Source organism: Anas acuta, chromosome 4, assembly GCF_963932015.1.
Source record: "Anas acuta chromosome 4, bAnaAcu1.1, whole genome shotgun sequence".
Taxonomy (NCBI): Eukaryota; Metazoa; Chordata; class Aves; order Anseriformes; family Anatidae; genus Anas; species Anas acuta.
This window is the reverse complement of record NC_088982.1, coordinates 74,337,801-74,363,497: the sequence shown is the minus strand read 5'-3', so window position 1 is coordinate 74,363,497 and position 25,697 is coordinate 74,337,801. Positions and strand designations below refer to the sequence as shown.

General features: G+C 40.2%; 1 protein-coding gene and 1 long non-coding RNA gene across 3 annotated transcripts in view; one reads left to right on the top strand and one right to left on the bottom strand.

The window, feature by feature from the left end:
* On the bottom strand, window positions 1-23,887 carry LOC137856554 (uncharacterized). The gene is made up of 2 exons (XR_011096581.1): window positions 23,737-23,887; window positions 1-1,738 (listed from the first exon to the last, which is right to left on the bottom strand). It is a non-coding gene; the product is annotated as an uncharacterized lncRNA (long non-coding RNA).
* LOC137856551 (bifunctional heparan sulfate N-deacetylase/N-sulfotransferase 4) overlaps window positions 1,623-25,697 on the top strand; it is a 106,489-nt gene continuing 82,414 nt past the window's right edge. Inside the window, exons 1-2 of one of the 2 annotated variants that reach the window (XM_068682131.1) lie at window positions 1,623-1,762; window positions 18,456-19,629. In XM_068682131.1, the coding sequence (XP_068538232.1) occupies window positions 18,649-19,629 (981 nt within the window). In that variant the 5' untranslated portion in view covers window positions 1,623-1,762; window positions 18,456-18,648. Of the gene's footprint in view, window positions 1,763-18,385; window positions 19,630-25,697 lie in introns of both variants that reach the window. The other variant, XM_068682130.1, reaches the window with a different exon arrangement.

The following is a 25,697-nucleotide window of genomic DNA, read 5'->3' as shown; positions in this document are numbered from 1 at the left end:
TCAGCCATAGGTGTGAGGAATTTTAAAAAGACCCCAGTGAGCGCTTTGTAATTAAAAATTGCAGGAAATGACTCAGACATACTTTGAATTTTAATTTTCTCTGAGCTTCTAGTTTAGCTAGAAGGAATAAATTAGTCCTCAGTCAGGAGTATCTACCAACTTTGAATCTTGGATATTAACATGGAGTAAATAGCTCTTCATGCAGAAGGTCCCAGCTGAAGGATGTAAATGGTAAAATTCATGGAACACCATTTATTTACACTATTTTGGAAACATGAAAGGTTGAGCTGACCCTCCTATGATTCAAATCTGAGTTTACAGCATCATTCATCATCTCAGAATGGGTTTGTTCCAGTCTCCTTGAACAAAACTATTTTCTCCTCACATTTGTCGCACAGAATTGGCTGAATTTCAATTCTGAGGTGTACCGTACAAAGAACAGTTCGGGAGTGAAAGGTGTCAAGCTGGCAAAAACTGAAAATTAGATTGGTATCAAATCTAATTTTATTTTTTTTTTAAACATAGGAGGTGTTCAGGTTTTCCTCTATAATATAATTTCACCCTAGAAAGTTGCATAACAATCCTGTGTCTTGGCTGGGGGTGTAGGTTTCAGCTTTAGCTGGAAGAGAAAGTATTTTAACAAGAAATTATGCAACAAATAGGTGGAATTTGCGTTGCATACGTCAGGAAAAAAAATGCTTTGCAGTTTCAAGTGCCACTAGTTTGCTGGAACCCACCCAAAGGTGGTATCAGCAAGATCATTTGTAACCAGCTTGCTAGGTGACCTTTGCTTAATTTTGGTCATGCTGCACTATTGTATGAAAAACAACCTTTGTTTTGCCAGGTGATCTTATCAGTGACCCAGCAAGAGTATGAACCAAGACACCTTGCGGTAATGCGATTTTCTGGAGCCTCCTTTAGCATTTGGGGATGGGGTTCTGGGGGTTCCCTTCGCACACTTGCCTGGAGCACTCCCTGTCCCTCCAGCAAAATGACTCTTTCAACTTTTCCTTTTCCCCACAGGCTGTGAAATCGGAAGCGGCGAGCGAGCAGCCTTTTCCTCCCGCATTTTGGGCGGGAGGAGAGGTGGTCCAACTACACAATGACAGATTATGCGAATCCTCGGGGAGCGCCTCATCAATCACGGCGCTGCGCTGCGAGGCGGGGGGACGCGGCTCATCCCCGACTGAGCCTCCGTGGCGGCGGCCTTGCGTGAAGCCTCCCGCCGCCGGCGTGGCATCGGAGCAGCTCCGAGTCCTTGGAAGTCTCGGGGTTGATCAGCGGGAGGAATTGGCTGTTTCTGCCAATCACCGCCCTGCGAAGCCGCCTCGGTACTCGTGCAGCTGAGGGAGAGGGAGGCTGCCTACAGCAAACAGGAGGCGCGGCAGCGGCGGTAGTAACAGGAGCAGCTGGGATTCGCGTGATTAAAGAGTTCCCGCAGCCTTTTTGCTGTACTCCGGCTGCTCCCTGGTGTAATCCCCATGCCCGAGAAGGAAGCTGCATTTTAACAGCGCGCTGAGCAGAGGTTTGAATCATTCCAGCTGGCTGCTTGTTTGGAAAAGGACAGCCTGTGTATAAATGAGATGTGACTGTGCCGGCAGAGTTCAGTTTTTGGGGCTGGAGCAAGAGGAGCCTTCCCGGGATGCCGCTCAGACAGCTGCTATCAATTTCAAACTCTCTCTAGTTTACCTGGAGCCATGGGAGAAGATCCGAATAGCAGATGTCTCTCTCCTGCACACTAGGAAGAGATATTCTTCTCTAGGTAAGCTATTCTTCAGCTTCTGCATGTATTGCTATGTTAGCCTGTACTTCTGGGTGCATGTTGGTGCTACTGTACAGATACAAGAGAACAGCTCTTGAACAGGTATGATACCTACGGAGCGTAAAATAGTCTGCCTAGAACCTATCTGTGTACAGCAAGTACTTCAGAAAGCTGCCTACAGCCTGGCATTCAAAGGATTTTTTTTCAAAGTTTGCAATCTTTGCCCTGTTTCCTTGCAAGTGCCCTGGATGTAAATAGATGGACGTACACTGAGGGGAAATAGTTGTCTGCCAAAATATGTGAAAGAGCACCGAAGTTAGAGTACTGGAAGTTAGGTGACAGGGAAAAAGAAAAATAAGGTTGTAGTTCTTTAGTCTGCTCCATACAGTTTGTTTTTGTTTGCTACCATCTAGCAGTCAAAGTTAAGCAAAACAAGTGCATTAAAATGACAATGTGAAAGCTTACTATGGGTACATAGTAAACATGCACTATTTAAAGTAAGAGTAACTGTAGTGTGAGGAAGCCAAGACATGCGGGTCTGCTCTGTTCCAGCAGTTTGGTTTCCAAACAACATCCATTAGCAACATTTTTAAAATGGCATGATCATTTGTGGCATGGAAGCAGGGAACACATCAGGTAGAAAGAGGTAAAGCAAAGAAATCAGCATTGATTCCTCAGATTACTACAGTCAGACCACAGAGGCAACATGGTGCTTTTATCTTACGGCTGACATACTGACTCCAAGTCATTGCTGCTGGGAATAAACATTCAAAGGAGAATTGTTTAGAGCTGGCTAAGTAAGTCTCTCTCTACAAGTACTACTGTGGTGTAACCATACATACATACAGAAGCCATGATTCTTAATTCTCTTTTCCCTGGGGAATTTCCCTTTTTTTTTTTTTAAACCAACTTTTGCAGCTCCTAATCCCATTGATCAGACTCCCCCTCACTGTTTATAAATGTTTCAGAATTTGGCCTATCCTGTGTAACAGCTTATTCTGCCTTTTCTACCTCAGTACTCCGAAGGTTATCAGAGCCAAAGAAAAATAGCATCCAGTAATTTTCATCCATTTTCTTCAGTATTGTTTAAATGATGATCGTTCTGCTAAAAGATGTTCAGCTTGGGGAAGAATATCAGAGTCTCCTTGCTCATCAAGTTTACACAGTTGGCAGTACTGCCAGGTGCTTCCCTGTCTTGCCCTATCATGTCTGCATACTTTCATCATGCACATTTTACCATCAGCCAAGCTGCACTGTCTGATTTGCTTTCTGAAATGCTGCTCTAAAGAAGAGCATGGGGGAAAATGCCAAGTCACATTTAACTAAGGAAATTCTTGGCTTTCAGTTTTCTTCTGAACCTTATCAATCCAAATAATATGACGAGCTCAATTAGATTAGATGTTCCTAATGGCATTGCTCCATGCAGAAGTTTAAGACTGTGTATTAGGTTTTTTGTGCCATTTCCTCAGAGCAGGGCCATTTTTGATTCATAATAAATGCCTTGTATCTGAAAGCCTCAGAAATGAAAGCAAGAGTAGCTTGATTTCTTGTTGACACCACTGTTTTCTGTGAGGTTACAGGGATGATGCTCTATCTTCCTCTTTTTTTGGAGTAGATCTAATCAGAAGTATTAGCTTTAAGAACAGAGTATTATGCTCCAGTCACTGGCCACCTGCATGTATATATAAGTATATAGACACTTCTGCCTGAACACCTTGTTAACTCACACTATAAAGTTCTGGAAGTCATATTAAAACTTTATGGATGTCTAGAGGCTGTGATAGCTGTTACATTGCTCTTTGTAATGGCACTGATCACACTTAGCTGTTTTGGCAGCATGCAGAGAATCACGAGCTCTGGAGTTCACCTATCATTCAGTATGAGTGGGGGGACAGGAAATATGCTAATAGTAACGATTATTTTTTGAAGCCTTACCGTACAAGAATTCTTAGAGGTATAATAAGATAGCTTAAGGAAAACATGGCCACATATTGCAAACTCCGGGCAATATTGATCAGAGAAAATGCTGATGAGTTACCATGAAGTCATGACTGTTTTCAGATAAACAGAAAAAAAGTGTGACATTTAACCTTATCCACCAGAAATAAATGTTTCTCATTTGATTTTTCTACAAGCAATAAAGGAGGAAATCTTTTAACAAAAATAAATAAATAAATGTTCAAAATCTGATTTAGCCCACAAACAGTTTTGATTTGCAAGCCCTTATGTCTATAGCGCTTGCTGAGCTTCAGCTGCATGTACACACAGATGTTTGCTTTGCAAAGCTTTAATAATGCTTCAGCATTTTAGGCACATCCAAGAAACTGCTCTCCATACCTGCAAAGGGACCTTTCTGAGCAAAACAAACACTAGACTATATGAGCAGCAAAGCACATCAGGCTGGGGTCTGGATGACCGAAGGAAAAGGTAACTGCATTGTGCAGAAAAGATGTGATTTCACTAGCATGTGGAGTCATATCAGAAACAGAGCACAGAGCTAAAGATGAGCTGAGGGCTCTCCACACTTTCCAAGGTGAGGGGAGCCCTGTTGTGAAACAGCCTGCAAGGATTGAGGAGTAGAGTGTAAGGTGGTGGCTGAACAGATCCCTTCTTCTCAGGTCTGGGAGGAAGTTGAGGACCAGAGCAGATGGAGCAGAGCAAGGAGCCAGCACCCAGGGGCTGTACTACATGAGAAGGAGGAGGGCGGTCTCTGTGCTAGAGTTTGCTTGGAGCATTAAAGTGTCTTGTCTCACATTTCAAGAAAGGCAAAAGAATAGTCATATCACAGCAACAAGGCTCTTTTCTCCCTGTTGAGATGTTAAAGTTATGCCCCACATGGAGTGGAAGCCAAGCAAAAGAATGCAAAATAAAAAAAAATAAGGAATTTATTTTATCTATGTCAACATTTAAATTTGAAAAATTGTTTGAATTATAAAAAAAAATCAGCTGCTGGAAGAAAATGAAAGCTATGCACGTCAATCCAAAACATTTATTACAACTATTGTCAGTAATAATAATTACAATGAAATCACAGATTCTTCTGAAATTAGCAGTTGCTATAGAAAATGAATAATATTTTACCTAAACAGTAATGCTACCAGAATCACATGGCAACAGCACAACAGTGTAGAAACCGTGTCAGTATTGAATGAAGAAAACACATTGGCACCAGAAGTAATATATTGTGATGAGATGTTTTAAACTTGATCTGCAAGGAGCAGAGAAGTATTAAAACCCATTTCCTTCTCCCTGGCTACAGGAAGGGTCACAGCTGCTTTCCTGAAGTACAGGCAATCAGAGGAAATTAATCCTCCCTCCAATGCTGCAGGGATGTCTTTTGTGGAACTAGAGCAAATAGAGAAGTCAGCGCAGGTTGGGCTTCTTTTATGAAAAATAGCAAGAAGAAAGGGGCTCCCTCTTCTTACTTGGGAGATGAAATAAAAGCTGTGTTCAATTTACTTGCTTGACTAGGAGAAAGCCTGCTGAATTTCGCTTTTGTTTCTTGTGACCCAAGTATTCCTCTTACCTCCTCCACATCACAGTGTTTGTCATACAAGTTTCTTCCCTCCCTCAAAACCTGTTTCACCAAGGTATTCTGAAGTCTGAAGGGCAGCCCCAATACCGTCGGTGTAATGTAGACAGCAATTTAAAAACATTTACATATAGCTGCTGAAGCATTTGTTACAGACCACAGTATAGCCAAACCCCAGCTGGGCCACCAGCAAGGTTAGTGTTAGAGAATTTCAGGCAGGACAATTGTGCAACTTTGGCCCTAAGTGGTCACAAGCTGAACTGAGCATCAGACACCCAGCTGCACCTGCAGCTATAGAGTTTTACTAATGGCTAGGTTTTAATCTCCCATGCTTATATATCATCAGAGACACACAGCAGACGGCAAAGGGATTCTTCCCTGAGTGAAACTGCATGAGACATATCCTCCTGAAGGACTATCCACAGCTCTGGATTTCAACCCGCGCTCCACCAGGCTGCCACTGAAAGGACTGCATTTAGCTTAGTGTATAAATAAGCGTTCAGCTAAATAATTAATAGCAACTGCTGGTCATAAAAGAGGCTACTGTTTAGAAAGTTAAAACAGTCTGTCATGAAATACGCACCCACCTATGTTCTAGTTTAGGGGATGCTTTATCCACCATCCTTTCCCTGTATCATGGGACCCATATTTTGTGAAAAGGACAGAGCTTAAGCTCCAGAGCTTCAGGGTATTCTTTGAATTAATTTATTTTTCCTCATTTGGACATTTATCACCCCCTAAACCACAGAGGGGAAGGCAGGTGGTCAGTGTTTCATATAATTTTTTAGACATAATAGGAAAATGTAGTAGTGTCGGCTTCTGGGTAAGATACAGGAATTAAACTTACTGGTCGCTTTTGATTTGAAAGCCCTCAGTTTTGTGTTATTTTTTATTATTATTTTTTAATAAAGACATAGGACCATCTACCCTGACATTTGTGCCAGGCTACCTACATTCTGCTTACCTAAATCACTGGTATAATGAGCTAGGGCATTTTAATTCATTATTAGTTTGTTGTGACATTTCAAATGGTTTCACTGTTCTACCCAATGCGATTGCACTGTCAGTAGTGGGACCATAGGTGTGCACAGTTTGCAATCCCTTAGTGCACAAGGCACTGTAAAAGCCAATAAATACCATCAGCAGCTAAGGGTCTGGGTGTGTTTTGAGTTGATAAAGCAACCTTTCCTCCATCCTAAGGTCTAACTTGTTGCTGACTAAAGCAGCGATTCCAGAACATCTACTGATGAGTCTTGTTTCCCCATATCTCACTGTTTCTAAATTACCTGTAGACCCCTACAGGTAATTCAATTAGTTCATTATGTAGTTCAATTTGTACCAGAAAAAAAAATCACAATTAAAGATCAGGGTATCTCCATGGTATGTGCTATCTGCGAAGCAAGCATTGTGCACATCAAAATACTGTGTCCAGACCCCAGCTTAAACTCAGACACTAACAAGACTAACTCCTTATCAGGTCTGGAGATAAGGACATCTACATGCCAGCATGAGTCAGCAGCAGTCCTTCTACATATTCAGATTTTTAACTAAAAGCAGCTCAGAAAGCACTTTCTCCTTCATGGAAAATATTTTCCTTCATGCAAAACTTACATTCAGGACATGATTTTGTTGGCTTAAAAGTCCCTTTCATAAGGGAAGTCCCTTTCAAAGTGCCAGGCTGGATTTCCTCTTTCAAGATGCATCCTGGAGATACATACTGGAAAGCCCAATCCATAAAAGAAAATAGATAAAGAAACAGAACCGTAATCCTAGCCTGGTGCAGTGGCAGTATATTCAGGTAGAAAGATTTACATTACTGGTCAGATTTTCTGCCATTGTTGAATTGTTTTTTTCCTCCTCCAAAAATAAGTTAATGACTCAGTAGTTTGATAAGTAGAGATTTTTCAAAAACCAGGCTAGTCAAAGCCTCTGTACTCTATCAAATAACTCTAATGGTATTAGTTCTAGTTCCAGTCTGTGAGCTTAGTGTGACTCAACAAAAAAAGTCCTTTGAATTCCCAAGTAGGACCCTTATCCTACCGGTGCCATTTCTAAATTCAGCTTTATCTAGACAAAACAAAGAACAGCTTGTTTGAAAGAAGATCTTTGTTTCTGTTTGGAACCAGAAGAAAATCAGTATCTATAGGTTACAGATGACATCGGTAATCTCAGAAGAACTCTTCTAGTTGACTGAAAGTGGCTTCTCTCAGAAGTACCACCAAACAACAAAAGAAACCAGGAAATTAAGACAGGGTACAAATAATAATAAGGTAAAGGAAGCAAGCACTGTAATACATTGGCATGTACACATGAAACTACAAATTCTGCCCTGAGTTTCCTAAATGAACTGTCTGTAATAGTCACACTATATACATTTGAAACAGACATGAATCATCTTAGAAAATTTTGCAAGCTAATAGGTGGGAAAGCTGTAATACTGAAAAAGCCCCAGAGGGCAACATGTGATACCGGTGGCAAAGACAGAATTCAACACTTCAGAGTCTTGTCTTCTCACCACATTTTCCTTCTGCATATGCAAACAGCGCCTATGCAATCATTTCAAGATTGTTTTTGAAGTTGAACCTGTATTAACATCTTCCATAAGGTTTCCTTGGACTATCTTGTCTGCTTGGCAGTGTCTGAATTACTTAAATACATTAAAGCAAAAAATAGTCTGTTGGGCACTGTAATACTTTTAGTATGTGAAGTTTCTCTACCTAGATTAGTTTTACCGACAACAGTAATAAGTCCAGCCATAATTGGTTCCCCCCCACCCCCCCAAAAAAAAAAAAGTTGATCTCTCCACTTTAAAAGAATTTAAAAAGTTTAAAAGAACCAAAATCTTCTGACTCTTGCTTACCCACATTAGCCTGTACGCCTCTGGCCAGTGCCGATAGCTTAGATGATGCTCCCATCCACACATTTGCTCTCAGAGGCTGCTGGGACAAAATCCAAACTCCCAGCCATCTGTGAGGCGCAAGGAGAGTCCCTGGCTACACATATCTTTGCTCTACTACTTCAGTGATCTTCAAAAAAGATTTGCTTTTTCTCTAGCTCACTGACCATGCTACCTATTTTCTACGAAATCCTCTCAATAATAATAAAACCCTTCAGAAAGCCAGGAGAAAGATGCGGAGAGGGAACTCCAATAGAATTTACGTAAAGAATAAATATAGGCAAGCTGTTATTAATGTAACTGGAGATTGAGAACTGCCTCTGCCTGCCTGGAACCTGGCTTGAATAAACTTAGAATAAACCACTGTTTAAATTTCACATGGTAAACGTGCTGCTCTAAGGATTTAAGTATGAAGTCTTTGTTATCTGGGTTTAAATAGGCTTCCTTTGCAGTGAGTAACAGATCATTACTATGTGACAGCAATAGTCTTCCCAAAATAAGTTAGTGGCCTCCCCGTACCTAGCACAGATGTGACCACATCAGACTTTCTCAAAACTAGTGCCTGTGACAGCATACAGGCACCACAAAATGTTTAGTGAAATCTTGTCATTGATATGAGGGTCAAGACATTTCAATTGTCTATATGAAAGACAATGTTTCTAGGTCCCATTACAGCAATAAGAAAACAGAAAATGAGGGAAAGCATTAAGTATGAAAAAAATATACAAAGGCTAAAAACTTTATATTCAGGTACGCTAGAGCCTGTGACTATACCAAGTAGACTAAGTGACTCTTTCTTTGTTAAGAAGGGAAATTTTGATCTATTTTGTGGAGGAAGCCTCCAAAAAGTAAAGTCTCAATAGCTAACCAGCAAATTTATAATCTTATTATAAATATTATTATAATAATCAAATTTATAATCAACAAATTTTCAAAATACAGATCTGCAGTTATTTAGAATATTATAGAATTTTAGAAATATATTTTTTAAAATATTGTTTGTGTCTCAACTTTCATATCCTATCAAAAACTGTGCAGAGTTTGATTATTGCATTGATTGACTTCAAGGAGTTCTAGTTAGAAAGCCATTATATTGCACAAATATTATCTCGGCTGAATTCAAAGCACAAATCATTCTGTTGAAACTGCATTGCTAATTGACAGTCTTATAAAAGTAGACAATAGTAACAGAATAGATGGACCGTAATAAAACATCTGATACAATATCTCACAAAAGTTTTATATGAACACTTAAATGAATTCAAATTGGCTTTCATCGAGGCATTAAACTATGAATTGAAAAAGTGATGAAGAGCTGTTAACCAAGCGAGATCAGATTTGCTGCATCAGGTCAGGAGAAGTGTTTTGCAGGCTGTCTTAGGGAAACACTTAAAGCCTGCTGTTATTCATCAGCTTCATTCAGAAGGTCCAGCGCAATCATAGGATGTTCATTACACCTGTATTCTCTATTAATCCCACTGGAAGGCAAAGAATCAACTCCCAGGGCTTGATCCTGTAGGTCATACACAATTTTGGAGCATAGAAATATCAGTTCCATTTTCAACCACAACTTTCTGCCATGACATTTTGGCTCTGCCATTGTGGCTTAAGCAGTAAGCTTCTGACATTCAGTCTGTATCTCAAAATCTTTGTTTTCACCCTTGGCAGTACAGTTACTTTTCTACAGATCTCACATGGGGTGTTAAAGACAAACTATCGGTTGAAAGAGGGCATTTTGCAAGAGCAAGTGGCTATTGTTTCCAGCTCAGCCATGGGTCTGCCAAATGACCTTTGATAAGTCAGGTCTGTACCCAAGAATAATGCTATATTTGTTTTGAATTTTTGGTAAATTACAGGTGAGAAGGGATACACACTATTACCACTAATCAAGCAAGACCAATAGATGTCAGAGAAGTCAAGGAGGTGGTTTTTTTTTTTTTTTTAAATGAGGTCTTATCACATATCTAAGGTTTTCAGATCGATTATACCAAAATACTATGTATATTTTGGTATATTATGATGTAGTAATATATTATTATATCGATGTGACATTTTTAGAACTGAACAAAATGTGTACCTGGTCATTAAGACATACATATTGCAATGGTGATCAGCGCTACTCTGTCAAAAAAAACAGGAAACAATGGTTTCCCCCCCCTTCATACCCTATGGTTCTGCAAAGACCGTAATTATATCACTGATTTCTAGGAGCTTTCACACCAGACACTCATGAAAAAATAGAGTTTAAAAGAAACATTACAACCATGTATGTTCTAAAACACGTCACTGAAACATCACATAAAGGATATTCATGTGCATTTCTGGGTGGTCCAAACTGTTAGACTGCTGGCAGTTAATGAGTCAGGGCCAAGGCTGAACACAGGGCAACATTTGACAGAAGTGAGGCTGAGGTAAGTCTTAGAATAGAAATTCCTAGCAGGAGTTAAGCAACATGAAGTGTTACATATGGGCTGGAGAATCAAAGGAGACAAAAATTCTATGAGGGAAGATTTGCCAAAAGAACAATCCATCCTACCATCCTTATAGCCTTGCTAGTGCACATTTGTAAAAGTGTCCCACTGGTTCACATAGAATATCTCTGTGGGGGGTCTCATTAGCAGAGATTATTGATAATTTTTAAGAAAAAACATTTGGCAAGTCAGCAACTTCAGATCATACATTGAGATCAAAATATGTCTGCATTTATGCTTTGACAGTACAGCTACCATATATGTTAAAGAAGGCGGAACTTGGGGTGAATCAGCAGTGGCTATCTGCACATCTTCAAAAGCATAAAAGAAAGGAGTAGAGATGATTATTACCAGACTCTCTAATCACAATTCCCCTACTTAGTAAAAAGACAAGTAAAGCACCAAAAGAAAAAAAAAAATCTCTCAATTAATATGCTTCAAATCACACTCAACAACACTAAGCATGATAAAAATAAACCAACTTTGGTAGTCCTAGAGTGAGACTAAATGCTAGCTTTGCATGAATTAGTTTGCATCTGTCACATTATCTACTTTATCAAGACAAGAGTTTAGAGACTCCCTAAGCATTTCTTTATACCACATTTCCCAGCTACCATGTATATTTGGTAAGAGGTGTTTGCACACGTGCACATACATGAGAATATGTATGTGTAAAAATATCTTCAAATAGGCTTACAGCTGCCCTTCAGCCAGGGAGCATTTTTTTCTTCAAAGCTTCAAGTTCTGAATTCACCCAAAGTTTAAAGCCAAAGAACCTTGGAAGTCAGAAGAGTCAAATAGCTGGTTTCCAAGTATTCTTTCATGCATAAGGTCATGCTAAGTTTCATTCAGTGTATATACTGAGGTATTTCAAGATCTTTGCTTTTCATTCACTGATTATCCACTTCAACCTCTGGCCGTCATTTTGCTTTCTGGAATCGCACAATATTATAGGTGCGCTATAGTTAGAATAGTTCAATTGGAAGGGACCTATGAAGATCATCAAGTCCAATTGGCTGACCACTTCAGGGCTACCCAAAAGTTAAAGTATACTATTAAGGAAGCCTGTTCCAGTGTTTGGTCACCCTCAGGGTAAAGACAATTTTCCTAACAGCTGGTCTGGTGCAGCTTTGTGCCATTCCCATGCCTTCTACCATCAGTTACCAAGAAGAGATCAGCACCTCTGTTTCCACGTCCTATCCTCAGGAAGTTGCAGAGAGCAGTGAGGTTGCCTCTCAGTCTCCTTTTTTCCAGACTAGACAACCCAGCTGTCCTCAGCCTCTCCTCACAGGACATGCCTTGCAACTTTTTTTTTTTAAACCCAGCTTTGTTGCCTTTCTCTGGACACTTTCAAATATATTAGCATCCTTTTTTACTTTCAAATATCTTAACATCTGTTTTATGTCACAAAGCCCAGAAGTGCACAAAATACTCAAGGTAAAGCCACTCCAAAGCTAAATAGAGTGGAAAAATGACCTCTTTTGACCATCTGGCTGTGCTGTGTTTAATGCACCCCCAAACTGTGATTTGCCCTCTTGGCTTCTAGGGCACACTGCTAATTCATAGAGCCTACTGTCAACTACCACCTGCAAGGAGAGCAGCTCTCCACACAGCTGCTTCTCCAGCCACTCATCTCTCAGTCTTTACCTGTGTCCAGAATTACTCTCTCCCAGGTGCAGAACTTGGCATTTACACTTGTAAAATGGGAATATCATGAACTATGACATTCAACGTCTTGGAAGTTGAAGTCTCCCAACAGGATGAAGGCAACTGATCCTCTTAAAATTATTATAAAACCCAAAATTCTGGCAGAGGCACAAGGCTTGGAGCCAGGCAGTAATGACCTGGGTTCACCTGTTTCTTTCCATCTCTTCCCATTAGTGAGAACGGAGAAAAACACTACCTGTGCTAGTGAATCCTTTAGCCATCTTCCCAGTGTCTTGAAATCTTTGACTAACCTCAGACTTCTTGTCATGACATCATTGGTTCCCACATAAAAGATCAAGAGTAGGTAATAATCTGAAGGCTGTACTAAGCTCAAAATCGTACTTGTTGACTTCTCCAATCCGAGCCCTGGGGAGATAGCAAAGTTCTCTGTGGAGAGGGCCTGGTCTGCAGAAGGGAGCCTCCATTCCCTTCAGGAGAGAGTCACATAAGAATGTAATTTGCTGCTGTTTCTTCACAGTGCTGGTCTTGTTGCTTTACTTGCTATGAGGAGGGGGCCTGTTGATTTGGGCGTTGGTAGGAGAACTTGCATGAATACCCCTTCTTACACCTCTTCACACCCCTCATCTACCACACCCAGAGCCTCATATCTGTTCTGTAATGGAAGCTGAGAGAACAAACGGGCTCCTTTTACAGCTCCGTGTAGTACTAGTTTCCTTCCACTCCTCAGTACCCCTCCAGATGCTGCCTGTATCCGGATGCAGATCAGACACCAGACCTGCCTTAGTCATGTCCACGCCAGGCCAGCTTGTGCATACCAGCAAGGGCAGAGCACCACTGATGTATTACACTTCTCGGACTCCCAGATGCTTCACAGTCCCTCCACCTCTTCCCGAGGCAGACCACCATCTCAGGGACTACCACCAGGCACACCCCAAAATCCAAGGCCGCAGACCAAGCCTGCAGGCAAGCAGATCAGACTGCAGCCAGCCGACTGGTGGAGCATGTGTCCCTTCTCATGTGACAACCACCAAACCCTACCTAAGGCCTTCTCCCATGCCCCTTCTGCCATTTTAGCTGGCTCTGCCCAGCCCCTGCATGGCCCTCTCAGCAGACCAGCCACCAGAGGTCTACACACACAGCACATGCAGCCTGAGGGAGCCTGGGCCCAGAAACATCCTGAGGTACCCCTGAGACCTTGAGAGACTTAATAGACTGATCAAATACTTCTGAAAATACTGGAGAAAAAAAAAAAATCATTACAGATTATTTTGAATTGAAACCAAACAAAAGAGATGAAGGTGCTAGGTAGGGAGACCTCTCCATTCTGAGGTTATCAAAGTTAGAACAAAGTCAGAACTGCAGCACCTTTTTCCAGCTGAGCTGTCCCTACCTCAGGTGAAAACATTTTATAAAGACAAGATAAGCCAGATAAGCCAAGAGCAGCCAGCATCAATGCATATGGGAGCTAAGAGGTCACACAAAACATGTTGTAACTTGATTAAGCTTGAAAAATTATCTTTCAAGAACCCAAGTTTCATGAACTTAGCAAGAAGTCTCTTGGAAATCCAAGAAAAAAGTCTATTCTCTCTCCACAGTGAACAGAAACCTTACATTTTGCTAATGGTCAACAAGAGTCATTTTTCATTCAAATCTGTTTTCTTGTTTCTGTGTTGAATGAGCAGTAAGGAGTAGCAAGTCAGTATCATGGATCATTAGACTGCTAACAAATGGCAAGAGTCGTATAAGCTTGGAAAGGAAGGAAAGGAAGAAAGTTTACATTAATTTTTTAGCCTAAAGGGAAGTTTTATATATAGAAAATAAAGACATAATGAGTTCTGATTTATACTGGAATACGATGAGAGGAGATCCCAGCCTGTTTCCAGATGAGTTACCCACAGAGCATTGCATGCAGCATTGCACTGGCACAGAGTGGCAGCCAGAAATTACCATATTGCAGTGATTGCACTGCTCTTCTACATAGGCCTGTAGTCAGGAACACACTTTTAACCCGTTACAGATGTGAAGCCTATTCAGTCGATCAACAGCATGGATAAAAACATCCATTTATTTGGTGTTAACCAAGATTTCCACTTTTCATAAGCCAACTAGATCCTTAGCCTAGCTACAAGGACAGGATACAAGCTGATAGCCCTGTGAGGCAGTGCTCTCTCTGCCCTTTGCCCAGGCTGGCAGCCCAAGCATCAGATACCTGCTGCTGTCCTCATGCCTGCCCCAGGCCACTCACGTATCACATATTTCTCCTGATAATGCAAGGCAGCAACTCTCATTCTTAATCAAATTGTTTTTATTCATCCAAGCAATAACTTCATTATTACAGTGATCCCTCATTAGCAATTAATAGCTAACTGCCTTTGCAGTATGTAGCTGCATTCCGCAATGTCTGTGTTTCCCTATCAACTAGTTGAACCCAGTTTGCTCAAAACGCTTATTAAAAATCACAGTGCACTTTGAGAAGGTCCATATTCAGAAACTGGGCCATGAGAGAGTCAGCTTTAATTCCTGATGCAGTGCTTGCATATGTTGTTAATAAAAGGTTGTTTCTTTTCACTACAGTGCTACCATTTTTCAACTGTTGAGCCCTGATCTCCCAATCATCTTTGGTATCAATACGCTTTAATCAAATGCATTTGTATGAGGAAGCAGCAAGTATTATTTAGAAAAGAGGCAGATATATTATTTAAAAAAAAAACAAAAAACTTCTGTTTTCCTTTGGCTGCCTTAATTTAAAAAAAAAATTACACTTCCTGCAGATGTCTAAGACATCACAACAGAATTGTACCATTTCTGTGCAACAGGAATGTCTAGGATGTCTGCTAAACACAAGCCAGAAATCCACTACAGGACCAAGTCTGGATGATTGTAACCTAAATTCCTTGATCAAGTGTATCCAGCTCTAGACTTTGCCCCTAAAGAGTCAGTGAGTTCTGACCAGTGACCTCAAACACCGGTTTCTAGAATGAAACTACATTAGCAATGATAATTACGAAAGATGGCCTATTTTCATGTTTTCAAATTAATATAGCACAAAAATACTCTAAAGTTTGAATTTGAGTGAATATAAAGCTGTTGAACTTTATGGAGGAGAGTTTCAAAGGCACAAACAGCACTTATCTTCCAGTTATGCCTTGGAAAATGTCCCACTAATGGCTAATATAGCTGATTTATTTTCATAAACTTTAATTATTTCACACTTTTTTTTTTTACTGAACAACATAATCACTTCAACTGAGCAGTTCAAACACAATGCACAATTTAAAAGGGGATCTGCTCCTATTCCAGGTTCCCATGTGCAAGTTCAAATTTCTTATCAATCTTAATATTACACACCTAGATAATTGTGAATACTTGTTCTTGCTATAACATCCACATTGAACAGATGCACTCATCTATATAACTAGGTACTATAAACTATTCTGGATAAGTAGGAGATATTTTTAGCAATATTTGTATTAACTAATGTAGAATAAACATTTGTCTAGTATAAAGTCAGGGGCTTTTCATATTTTAGCAATAAAAGCAATAGTAATAGTGAAGAACTGGTTCAAGTGACAGCTTGAAATGCTAGCACACAAGAGATCCAGTAGGATAGAACAGTGAGGATAAATGTGCAATTTTAGGTCTCCTCACATGCAATTCCTCTTGTGCTACAGCTGTTGACTGAGACATTTGGTAAGTATTCAATGCAAATTAGCAGCAGATTTCTTAGAACAAAAATCCTGTTTATTTTTACTATATTTATTAAACATAAGAACATAAGTGTCTTAAAGTGTTTTACGTGCCTCGATGATTTCTGAGACCCTTCTGGAAAGGGTATGAGCACAGGGCTGTTTGCTCTGTGAGTTGAGGTGAGAGCAGGTGCTGTCAGGCAAAAACCGAGAAGATATTGCCCTCTAGTGATGAAAGGAGAAGATGCAAAGTCCGGGGACAGGGAGGGGTTAATTATTGTTTCAAAATACCCACATCTCGCATGCTAAGAAAACCAAAGCTTGCTGCAATTAGCTGTTTTGTGGGGAGATTACGCGCCCAGCAAGGCTGTCCTTCACACACAGAGCAGTTCTCCTGATCCGATAAACCCTCAGAGTCAGGCTGAGTGACTCATCAACATCACTGAAACTGAAGCATAGCCTCACAGAGAACACTTCACTTGATCGGGTTTTATCTTTTTATAAAATCTTAATTGGAGGTTTAATAAGAAGTGAGATCCTGACAAGTATACACAGAACGGCAGGATGAGGGAAGCACTAAAGGAATTGGGGTTGGGGGGGCAATACGGCAATTCTCTTACAATTATCAGAATGGTTTTAATTTCTTAGTGAGTGCTGCATTTCTTTTACGTTTTTCCCTTCACACAAGGTATTACTAAATGCAGGGCACTTTTATTGCTTCTCCTCACTTATTTCTCTCCACATATAAGCTATCCACCTTGCTCACCTTTTTCACTAATTGCCACATGACACAGCAGTGTGACAGACAGAGTAGCCCACAGTACAGAGATATGAATCTGCTAGCAAGCTTCTGACTGACAAAGGTAAAGCAGATAAACTGATTTCTGGCAAAATTGCAACTGGTCTCAGCAAAAACTCCTTTTTCTTAAACAGCCAGAGAAAGAGCAAGTCTCTCACAGAGTTCTTAATTCACAGTTTCTTCAGCAATTGTTCAAGTGCTCGATCAACTCTCCAAAGCAGTATAGTTCGAATACTAGAAAAGTAATATGTGTGTATATATATATATATATACACACACACACACTTAGAGCACCAGTAAAGCTTTTTCTTGTATTTTTTAAATCCTGAACTGACAAAACCAAGTTTCCTTAGAACTCTATGCCAGAGTCATAAAATATATCTGGTAGACAAGTTTCCTCAATACCTTTCTTGCAAGCTTTTTATAGTTTTTCATGTAAAGATTGAGTAGTTTTCGGAATAAAAATTCAAAATAATAATTCAAATTAATAGACAAGGAGATGTCAACTGACAAGCGTATGCTGTGAAAAAGGTTCTTCCACCTAGCAGTTCAAAAATCATCCATTGTTTACAGTCTCACATTCTTCCAATAGGTAAACAATATAAATAATTCAGACAGACGTTAATTCTTTTTAAAATCCATAGAGCAGCATGGGCTATTTGTTTTGTTAGTTTTAATTGCCTCTGAGTTGCATGGTGCATTGTTAGCATTGGGAATTCTTTGTGAATTTAGATAGGGCTACCAAGAAGCACACAAGTGCTTCTGAGATGGCCAGGCAGTCCAGTTGGAGCCACACAGTACATACTTCAGCCACACAGTACAGCAGGGACAGCCCAAAGCCCCCATCCTTTAGTGAGAGTTGTCTTAATTCAGTGCACATGTTTATGTGCCCACCCAGCAATCACAGAACAAATACCTCATGGCTCAGCAACTCCAACACTACTCATGCCCCATACAATCCTCCATTCATCCCTGGGAGAACAGAAAATGGAACATGCACTGCTGCACCCTGCAGTTTTAGTAACCTACTAATTCACTTGGAAAATCCATGTGCAATTTTAATTTTTTTTCATTGACAGTCTTTAAATGAGCAGTAAAGTACTGGCCACTCCAGTTACAGAATAGAAACAGGGGAAAAGATACCTCGTGCCTTTTTCTTTGTCTTGATTAGTTTCATTCAAAAACAGAATTTGATAGTCCTTTGCAAATACTTAGCCATAAAATTATGAGTTTGACATAGAACTCGGACCAATATTTAACCAACATTTTTTGTCCTCATTTTGTCCTACAATCATTAGTCAACCCCACTTACAATAGCAATAATGCATTGTAGCCAAGAAATGGCCATAAATAAAAATACCATTGTCCTCAAAAAGTTTAGATTAATTTTATGCCCTAAGAAAATGGGAGAACTCTGATATATTAAGATAAAACACATTAAGATAGCACACAACACTTGAAGTGTTCATAAACCTCCCTCTCAACTCATATTACTGACATCACTGTTTATTAACATTCATTTTTAATTGCTTTATGGATTTTATTTACTTTTTTTTTTAAACTTGTTGCAGATAATGTTGAGAGTCATCCTCGTTGGTTATTGGCAACTGCTGTATTCTGAGAAAGCCTCTTTCAATTTAGCTTTACAGATCCTTTGACTTCCCACTCCAATAGCTTCATCACCTCCCCAACAGCTTCATAAATGTACTGCAATGGTCACATGAACATCTCAGGAGGGGAATCAGCACCTCTGTGTCTCCTCATTATTATGGCACTTTAGGAAGAGAAAACCAAAAAGCAACAAGTCCAACAGAAGTTGAAAGTCCCACAAAAGATGAATCTAATAGTGAGGCTCCGCAGAAGTTTCAGAACACTTGTTATTCTTCTGGCTACTTTCTGCTTAGCAAGTATCGTCATTTCTGCCTATTACTTGTACACCAGCTACAAGCAGGAGATGGCCCTTGCAGAAACCACTGGAGAAGCAGACTGTGAAGATCTCAAGCTCCTACCATACAGATCCATTGAGCTGAAAACAGCTAAGCCAATTGATCCATCTAAAACTGATCCCACTGTCCTCCTGTTTGTGGAAAGCCAATACTCCCAGCTGGGACAAGATATCATAGCCATCCTTGAGTCCAGCAGATTTCAATACCACATGGTCATCGCGCCTGCCAAGGGGGATATTCCCCCTCTCACAGACAACGGAAGAGGAAAATACACAATTGTTATATATGAGAATATTTTAAAGTATGTATCCATGGACTCATGGAATAGAGAGCTTCTGGAAAAATACTGTGTGGAATACAGTGTTAGCATAATTGGTTTTCATAAAGCCAATGAAAACAGCTCCCCAAGTACAAAACTGAAAGGCTTGCCATTGCATCTTTACAATAACATAGCCCTCAAAGACTGTGTTGTAAACCCTCAGTCTCCCCTTCTGCGCATTACCAAAGCACCAAGGGTTGAGAAAGGCCCACTGCCTGGTGAAGACTGGACAGTTTTCCAGTTCAACCATTCCACCTACCAACCTGTGCTTTTAACTGAACTGCAGACCTCCCGACCACCTCCCATGGTATTGCCAAAGGCTGCTCTGTATGCAACCGTCATCCAGGACTTGGGGCTTCATGACGGGATTCAAAGAGTTCTTTTTGGAAACAACCTGACCTTCTGGTTACACAAGCTGATCTTTATTGATGCCATCTCTTTCCTGTCAGGGAAGAAGCTCACGCTGTCCTTGGATAGGTACATTCTGGTTGACATAGATGACATCTTCGTTGGGAAGGAGGGAACAAGGATGAACGTAAATGATGTGAAGGTAAGGCAAAAGCTGGGGGATACTATACCAGATGCAAGTATGTTCAACGGGGCATTCAAAAAGAGACAAAGAGCGACAAACATGGGAGTCCCATTTTCTTTTCAAAGCTGAAAGTCTACAAATGTAGCCAGCAGAAACAGAAACCATAACCTGAGGTTGCTTTAAAGGTCTGGTTACCCACATGCATACAGAGATGGATTCTCTGTATGAATCCATCATACAGAGGATTCGAGTGTGTTGAATCCATGGAGGTGGCCTCATACAATAACATATGTAGTGAATATATTGGCTACCTCTTCCTCATCTAATTTCTGCTCAAGGACTTGCCCTGAGCACCTGGATTCAAAAAAAAAAAAAAAAAAAAAAAAAAAGGAACCTTCCAATACTTAACAGATTTTTTTTTCCTTAACCAAAATAAAAAGGATCTCTGTTTCTGGAGCAAATTTGCTGCTGAGAACTCTGAATTGTTAGATAATTCCACATTTAACACCACGTTTTTATTTTTTCCCCTTTGAACATACAGACATATGCGTGTATCTGTACATATGGCATATACTTCAATTTATAGGCATTTTCTGTATTCTGTAATTATTTATAGAAATTAAACAGAAGAATAGAAATTTGTTCATTTTTTGAACTCTCCTGTAGCTATGTTAAATAGAATTTAAAAACGAATGGAAAAGTTGGCCACAGTTTGGCTTACAATCTTTAGCAGGGAAGTTTTCTGTAGTAGATAAATATTTCAAGTTACTGGTGACAGTATGAAAGTATGGCCTGCACCTCAGCAAATGACCTAAATATCTCATAAGGTGGATTGCTCACAGACTATTGTTTGGAGGTGCTTTTAAACTTCCTATTCATAGTCTGCAGTATCCAGGGACTCCATTATATATGTTCAGAGTAATTCTGAAAAGCATGTGCACCGTAGAAAGACACAGACTTAAAGTGGTAAACAGACAGAAGTCAACAGCATGAAAGTTACTTTCCTTCAGTTTTCCAGGTGGGGGAAATATCATATTGAGATATTGATAATAATCATATTGAGATTAATTGAGGCTCCTAAATATGCAATATTACATTCTCTACATTTTATTCTAGGGTTTTCCTGTAAATACCTTAATGCTTTCATGAGCAGTAAGTAAGCCTTTTAGTTTTAAACCCAAATTTCTATTTTGTTTCCTAATTATTATTTCCATTGGTGTGAGTTTTATATTTGTTTGCCTATTCATCTGAATCACTTAGAGATATTGAGATGTCCAACAAAAGAAGTAGTCTCATACAGATAAGATGTTTTTACACATCAGAAAAGTTCAGGTAATTCTGTTAGCCAAGCCAGGTGTATAAGAGCTCATCAGGGTTGTTTCTAGCACCCAGACACTCCAAGTGTCTGCATTAGATATTCCTGGTGTCTTGAGATCTGAGCACTATGCACAAGCTCCGAGATCAAGTGGCCTCTCAGCACTATATATGATAAAACACTCTGACAAAGGCCCTGTCTAAAAGAGGAAATTAACGGAAAAGGCAATTGTGGAACAAGTTTTTCGGCAAGAGCTTTCTGCACACACATTTTTGAGAGCCTTTTTCTGATCTGGTTTGCCCACTACAGAAGTCTATTATTCTACATTGTTTAAAGAGTCCCTATGACTAGAATAAAAGCATCCACACACAGTCACTTGAAAATTCAAATCATAACTTTGACTGGAATAATCTCCAAGCCCCAAGACATTTCCTTCATTATCCAGCAATCAACAACATTAGACAAACCTCTCCACCTGTGCTTGGCAGAGGAGCTGTGCTCCATAGGAGATACAACAGAAAATATCCAGGAGCTCAAGTAGGATCTGGACATCAGAACCCTAGCTGCTAAAAGCATTAGGCATCAATTTTGCATGCTGCACAGATTTACCCATCTGAAAAATGGGCAGTTCACAGCACTGAATACATTAACATGCAAAATCATCTGCTAAGCTTCAGACTTTTCCTGAAGAAAAAAATAATAATAATAAAGCAGTATGGTGAGACCCCCCCTCTTCATCACAAAGAAGAAATCATGCAACACACACCACCCATGGTGAGAACTCTACAAGCACACACTCAGAGCCAACTTTCCCATCAGGCAGTCTTTTTGTGAAGCAGGATGGGGGATTGTCTATTTGTCATAAATAATGTTCCCATGTAAAGCCATCCTGCAGCTTGACCATCCATTGATCCACTCTGCACATAAAACTATGGGTTTTAGTTCCAGTCAGTTATCAGGATTTGTTTCTCAGGGTACTGCACAAGTACTTGCTACGCATTTCAGTCTGTACTTACAGACTGGACATTCCCAGAATACATTAACATTCAAAGCAGGATGCTTGCTAATGAATGTAACACCAAAAAAAAAATAGAGTGTACTTTGGTTAGTTTACAGTAAAAGATAATTACAGTGAGTTAGAGAACAATCACTCAAGTCACTTGGGAAAGGAGGCAATTAAGAACCAGAGGGCCTGGCTTCTCCCCTCAAGGCAGAGCAGCCTCCTTGGTTGAAAGGCAAAATAGCAGAGGGAGACAACGTTTAGGAGGCTGATATTTTAAGTGATGTCGAAGTATTGCCCTGCATTGTGAAGCAGCTGCTGTGACCGGCTGCTCAAAGGGGGTTGTATTTTCACAGCAGGTGAGAGGCTGCCACAAAATGCATGAGAGGTGACACATGGAGGCATCAAGGGATATAGGGGCAGGTTGGGCTTCTCCTGTATGTGTATCACAGGGGCGAAGGCATGAACGGCTCTGATAGCTAAAGGATTAGTGTAGACTCAGTATGTTGTTCAACAAGAACATAGTAAAATTTGAACCATTTCCTCTTTTTTTCCACTGAGCTGCATATTACAGGTAGATTTAGCACAAAAACCATAGCCGACATTAACATCATGCGCATCAAAACTCATTTCATCCCAGCCCCTGTAATGCATGTTTAAACTGCATCTCCAACACAGATTGGTATTTATACAATGCTAAGAACAGTATTGAGAAAAAAAGACATATGAAACAATGCTTGCAATGAAACAACTTCTCAGCACAGTACAATTCACTGAATTATGCCACATCACGACTTCTCCAGTTCCTTTTTTACTTCGGATTTGTCACTACAACTATCATAGATTCACCTTGTGCAGTCATATGGGACTCTCATAGGCTCTTCTGAGGTGCCACACACACCTGTGTTGCTTTGGGAATGCTTTTATACATTCCACATTCCCAGGTGTATGCAAGAAAACTGCAAACAACAGTGCACTTCCCAAACTGTGTTAAAATTACAACTAAATAACATCTCTCTGTTCAAGCTCTTTGGCATTTCCTGCCAGTAGCCAGCTGTATAATAACTGCCAGCCCAAAGAACACATGACTAGATATGAGTTTTCCGATAACAGTACTCGTACATAGCAATAAAAAGACAAGTAACACTGTTCCGGTGTAATTACTTCCTGCAACTCAAATGTTTTTATCCCCTCACAAAGCCTTTCCTCAATTAGGTGCTTCAAGGATATATATAGTTTTATAAAGGGTGGCATCACTAGAGAAACAGAGATTAGAGAACAGAGTTATTATGGGCTCTGTTTACCACAAAAGATCTCCTAGTCCCTTGTATTATAGAAGTTGTGCAAGGTCATATCTAGCTAAGTAATTAAACAGGAACTCAGCAGAGCCACAGAAAGCTATTTTCCCAAGCTTTGCAAAGATCTATCTTGAGACTAGCGAGCCCCTGCAAATGAATTCCTCCCTTTCCTTCCTGCCAATATATTATCTCTCTGCTTGATTTTAGAAGGCAAAAAAAAAAAAAAATATCAGGAACTCCTCAGTTACCGTGCAGCATTACTGAATTCATGTACATGCAAATTATGCTGGTTCCTGGCCACGCAAGCCCAAGCCCATTGACACCACCGATTTAATAAAAACAACTAGAAATACCCATTTTTGTTGTGTCTGGGGTCTGGGTTGTTCCAAATAGAAATAATATAGAACTTTTATCCTTAAAGTTCTCTAACTGGGCACAAACAGGCAGTAAGAACTTGCTAAGGTATTTCCTTTGTTGTTTTTCTAGTATGAGCTAGCGCAGTATTTACTCACGCAAGAAGAGCCCAATGCAGTGACCAGGACTTTTCCGGTACCCTCCACAACTACACTTTCTTTTCTGGGAGCAATTATTAGCTCAAAACAAACAAACAAAAGCAAGCAATCATCCCTACATTTAAAAACAAACAAACAACAAAAAAAAAAAAAACACAAACAAACAAACAAAAATAACCATCCTCAGCCTTTTACTTTCTGTCCTCCCTTTACGCCAGGACCTGCGATGCAGAACAGCTGCCCTTCTATAGCCTTCTTCCAGGTGAACCCTCTCAGGAGCCACCTGCTTCCCTCTTTTCTCCCACTCTCCCAGCTGGAGCTGGTAATCAAAGAGAAGTTGTTCGTCCTAGCACCATCGCGTCACAAAGCCCCTTTCTCTAAAGCCACCTTTGTTGCATTCCTTCTAATTGCTGTACAAGGATCATTCTTGTGCTATCTGGGATCTGATAAAATGACAAAGCAATGCTTGGGAATGTGCGGTGTGTTACTACTGACTGTGGGCTCTCCTATTCCTTGCAGCATCGGATAGCCCGTCTGCATTCTCCCCCATTCTCCTGCTCTAACCTTCAGTCCACTCACTGCAGTTGAAAAAAGAATTGCATTAGTCTCTGACACCTCCTCACTTCCACAAGTCTGCAGTTTATCTTCGACCTTCATCATCATTAAAAAGCCTTGAACACTTAAAGGGTGATTTCTTGCTCGTTTTAGTATTTTAAAGACACGGATTCATGTTGGAGTCACATCTTTTCTGATATTTCCAAATTAAAGAGTACTGGCTCAGCAGGAGCCTGCACTTGGTAACTGAATCTCTCCAGTATATGCTTTTTCTGATCTTTCTGCAAGGCGAATTGCTTTCAGGTAGAATAATTAGAAATATCTGGGCCACACCACCAGGCATGGCAGAACGATATTCAGTACAGAGACACAGGTGGGCATAGAATGGGTAAAACTGTGCAGCACATCTGTGCAATTTCTCAACACTCTTTGAAGGAAGGAATTTAATAAACCGTTGTGGACCAGTGCTTGGTTTCTGCTTCAGTTCTGCTGGGATCCCTTACCTCTCGTGCCATTTGGGGTTGATAGCAAAGCCCCAGTCCAGGCATGTGGATAAGGAAGCTCTGCTTAACAAAGGGCAATAGCACAGTTCTGTGTCCCTTTGCAGAATATGGCACCTAGTGTTGCAGAATGCCCAAATTTTCATAGAAATTCTCCAGCAGTGGTTAAGACCAGACAAAAAAGACAGGGAGGATTTCTAACTCAAGTTTCTAAAGAGTTTCTCTGGATATCCTCCTCTGCTGCACCTAGCTGGTACTCACACACAACAGTGGAGAGATGATGATGGAAGTTACAGCAGCTCAACATCTAACCTCCCTCCATTTCATTCCAGATGTGCTTGCTATCCGTCCCCAGTGCTTCAGCAAAACTTGAAATTGATGTTGTCGATAGGAGCTGGAAACAAATTGCTTTTATTTTTATTATTGTTAATTTATCTGCTGCTTTTTCCTGCAGCAGAAGTCGAAACATCACTTCCTTTCTGATACTGAGATACAATAGTCATCCTGCAGCCTTTTTATAAAAGTAAACTCCTGCCAATAAAGTAACCACCACATCAATGGGCAATACAGGGGGAAACTAAAAACAGAGCATGTACGAGCATTGGAAGTTAGAGCAGACAGCCAAGCATTAGTCATTATAGTCTAAGTGTTACCATCATGTCACTCTTTAAAGCACTTTTGAAAATGGCAGCGAAGAACACAATGAACAGAAATGCAGGAGTTTCCAGTTTGGGATGATTTTAAAGACTTTAAAAATGAATTTAAAATGCAGCTGAGAATGCATTATAAGAAAAAATGTAATAATCAGACAATCTTTTTTCAAAATGGGAGTGTCTACTCTATTCGACTTCAGGAGAGATGACGGATCATTCAATATTTTCCTTGTTCATGTCTCTTGAATCACCC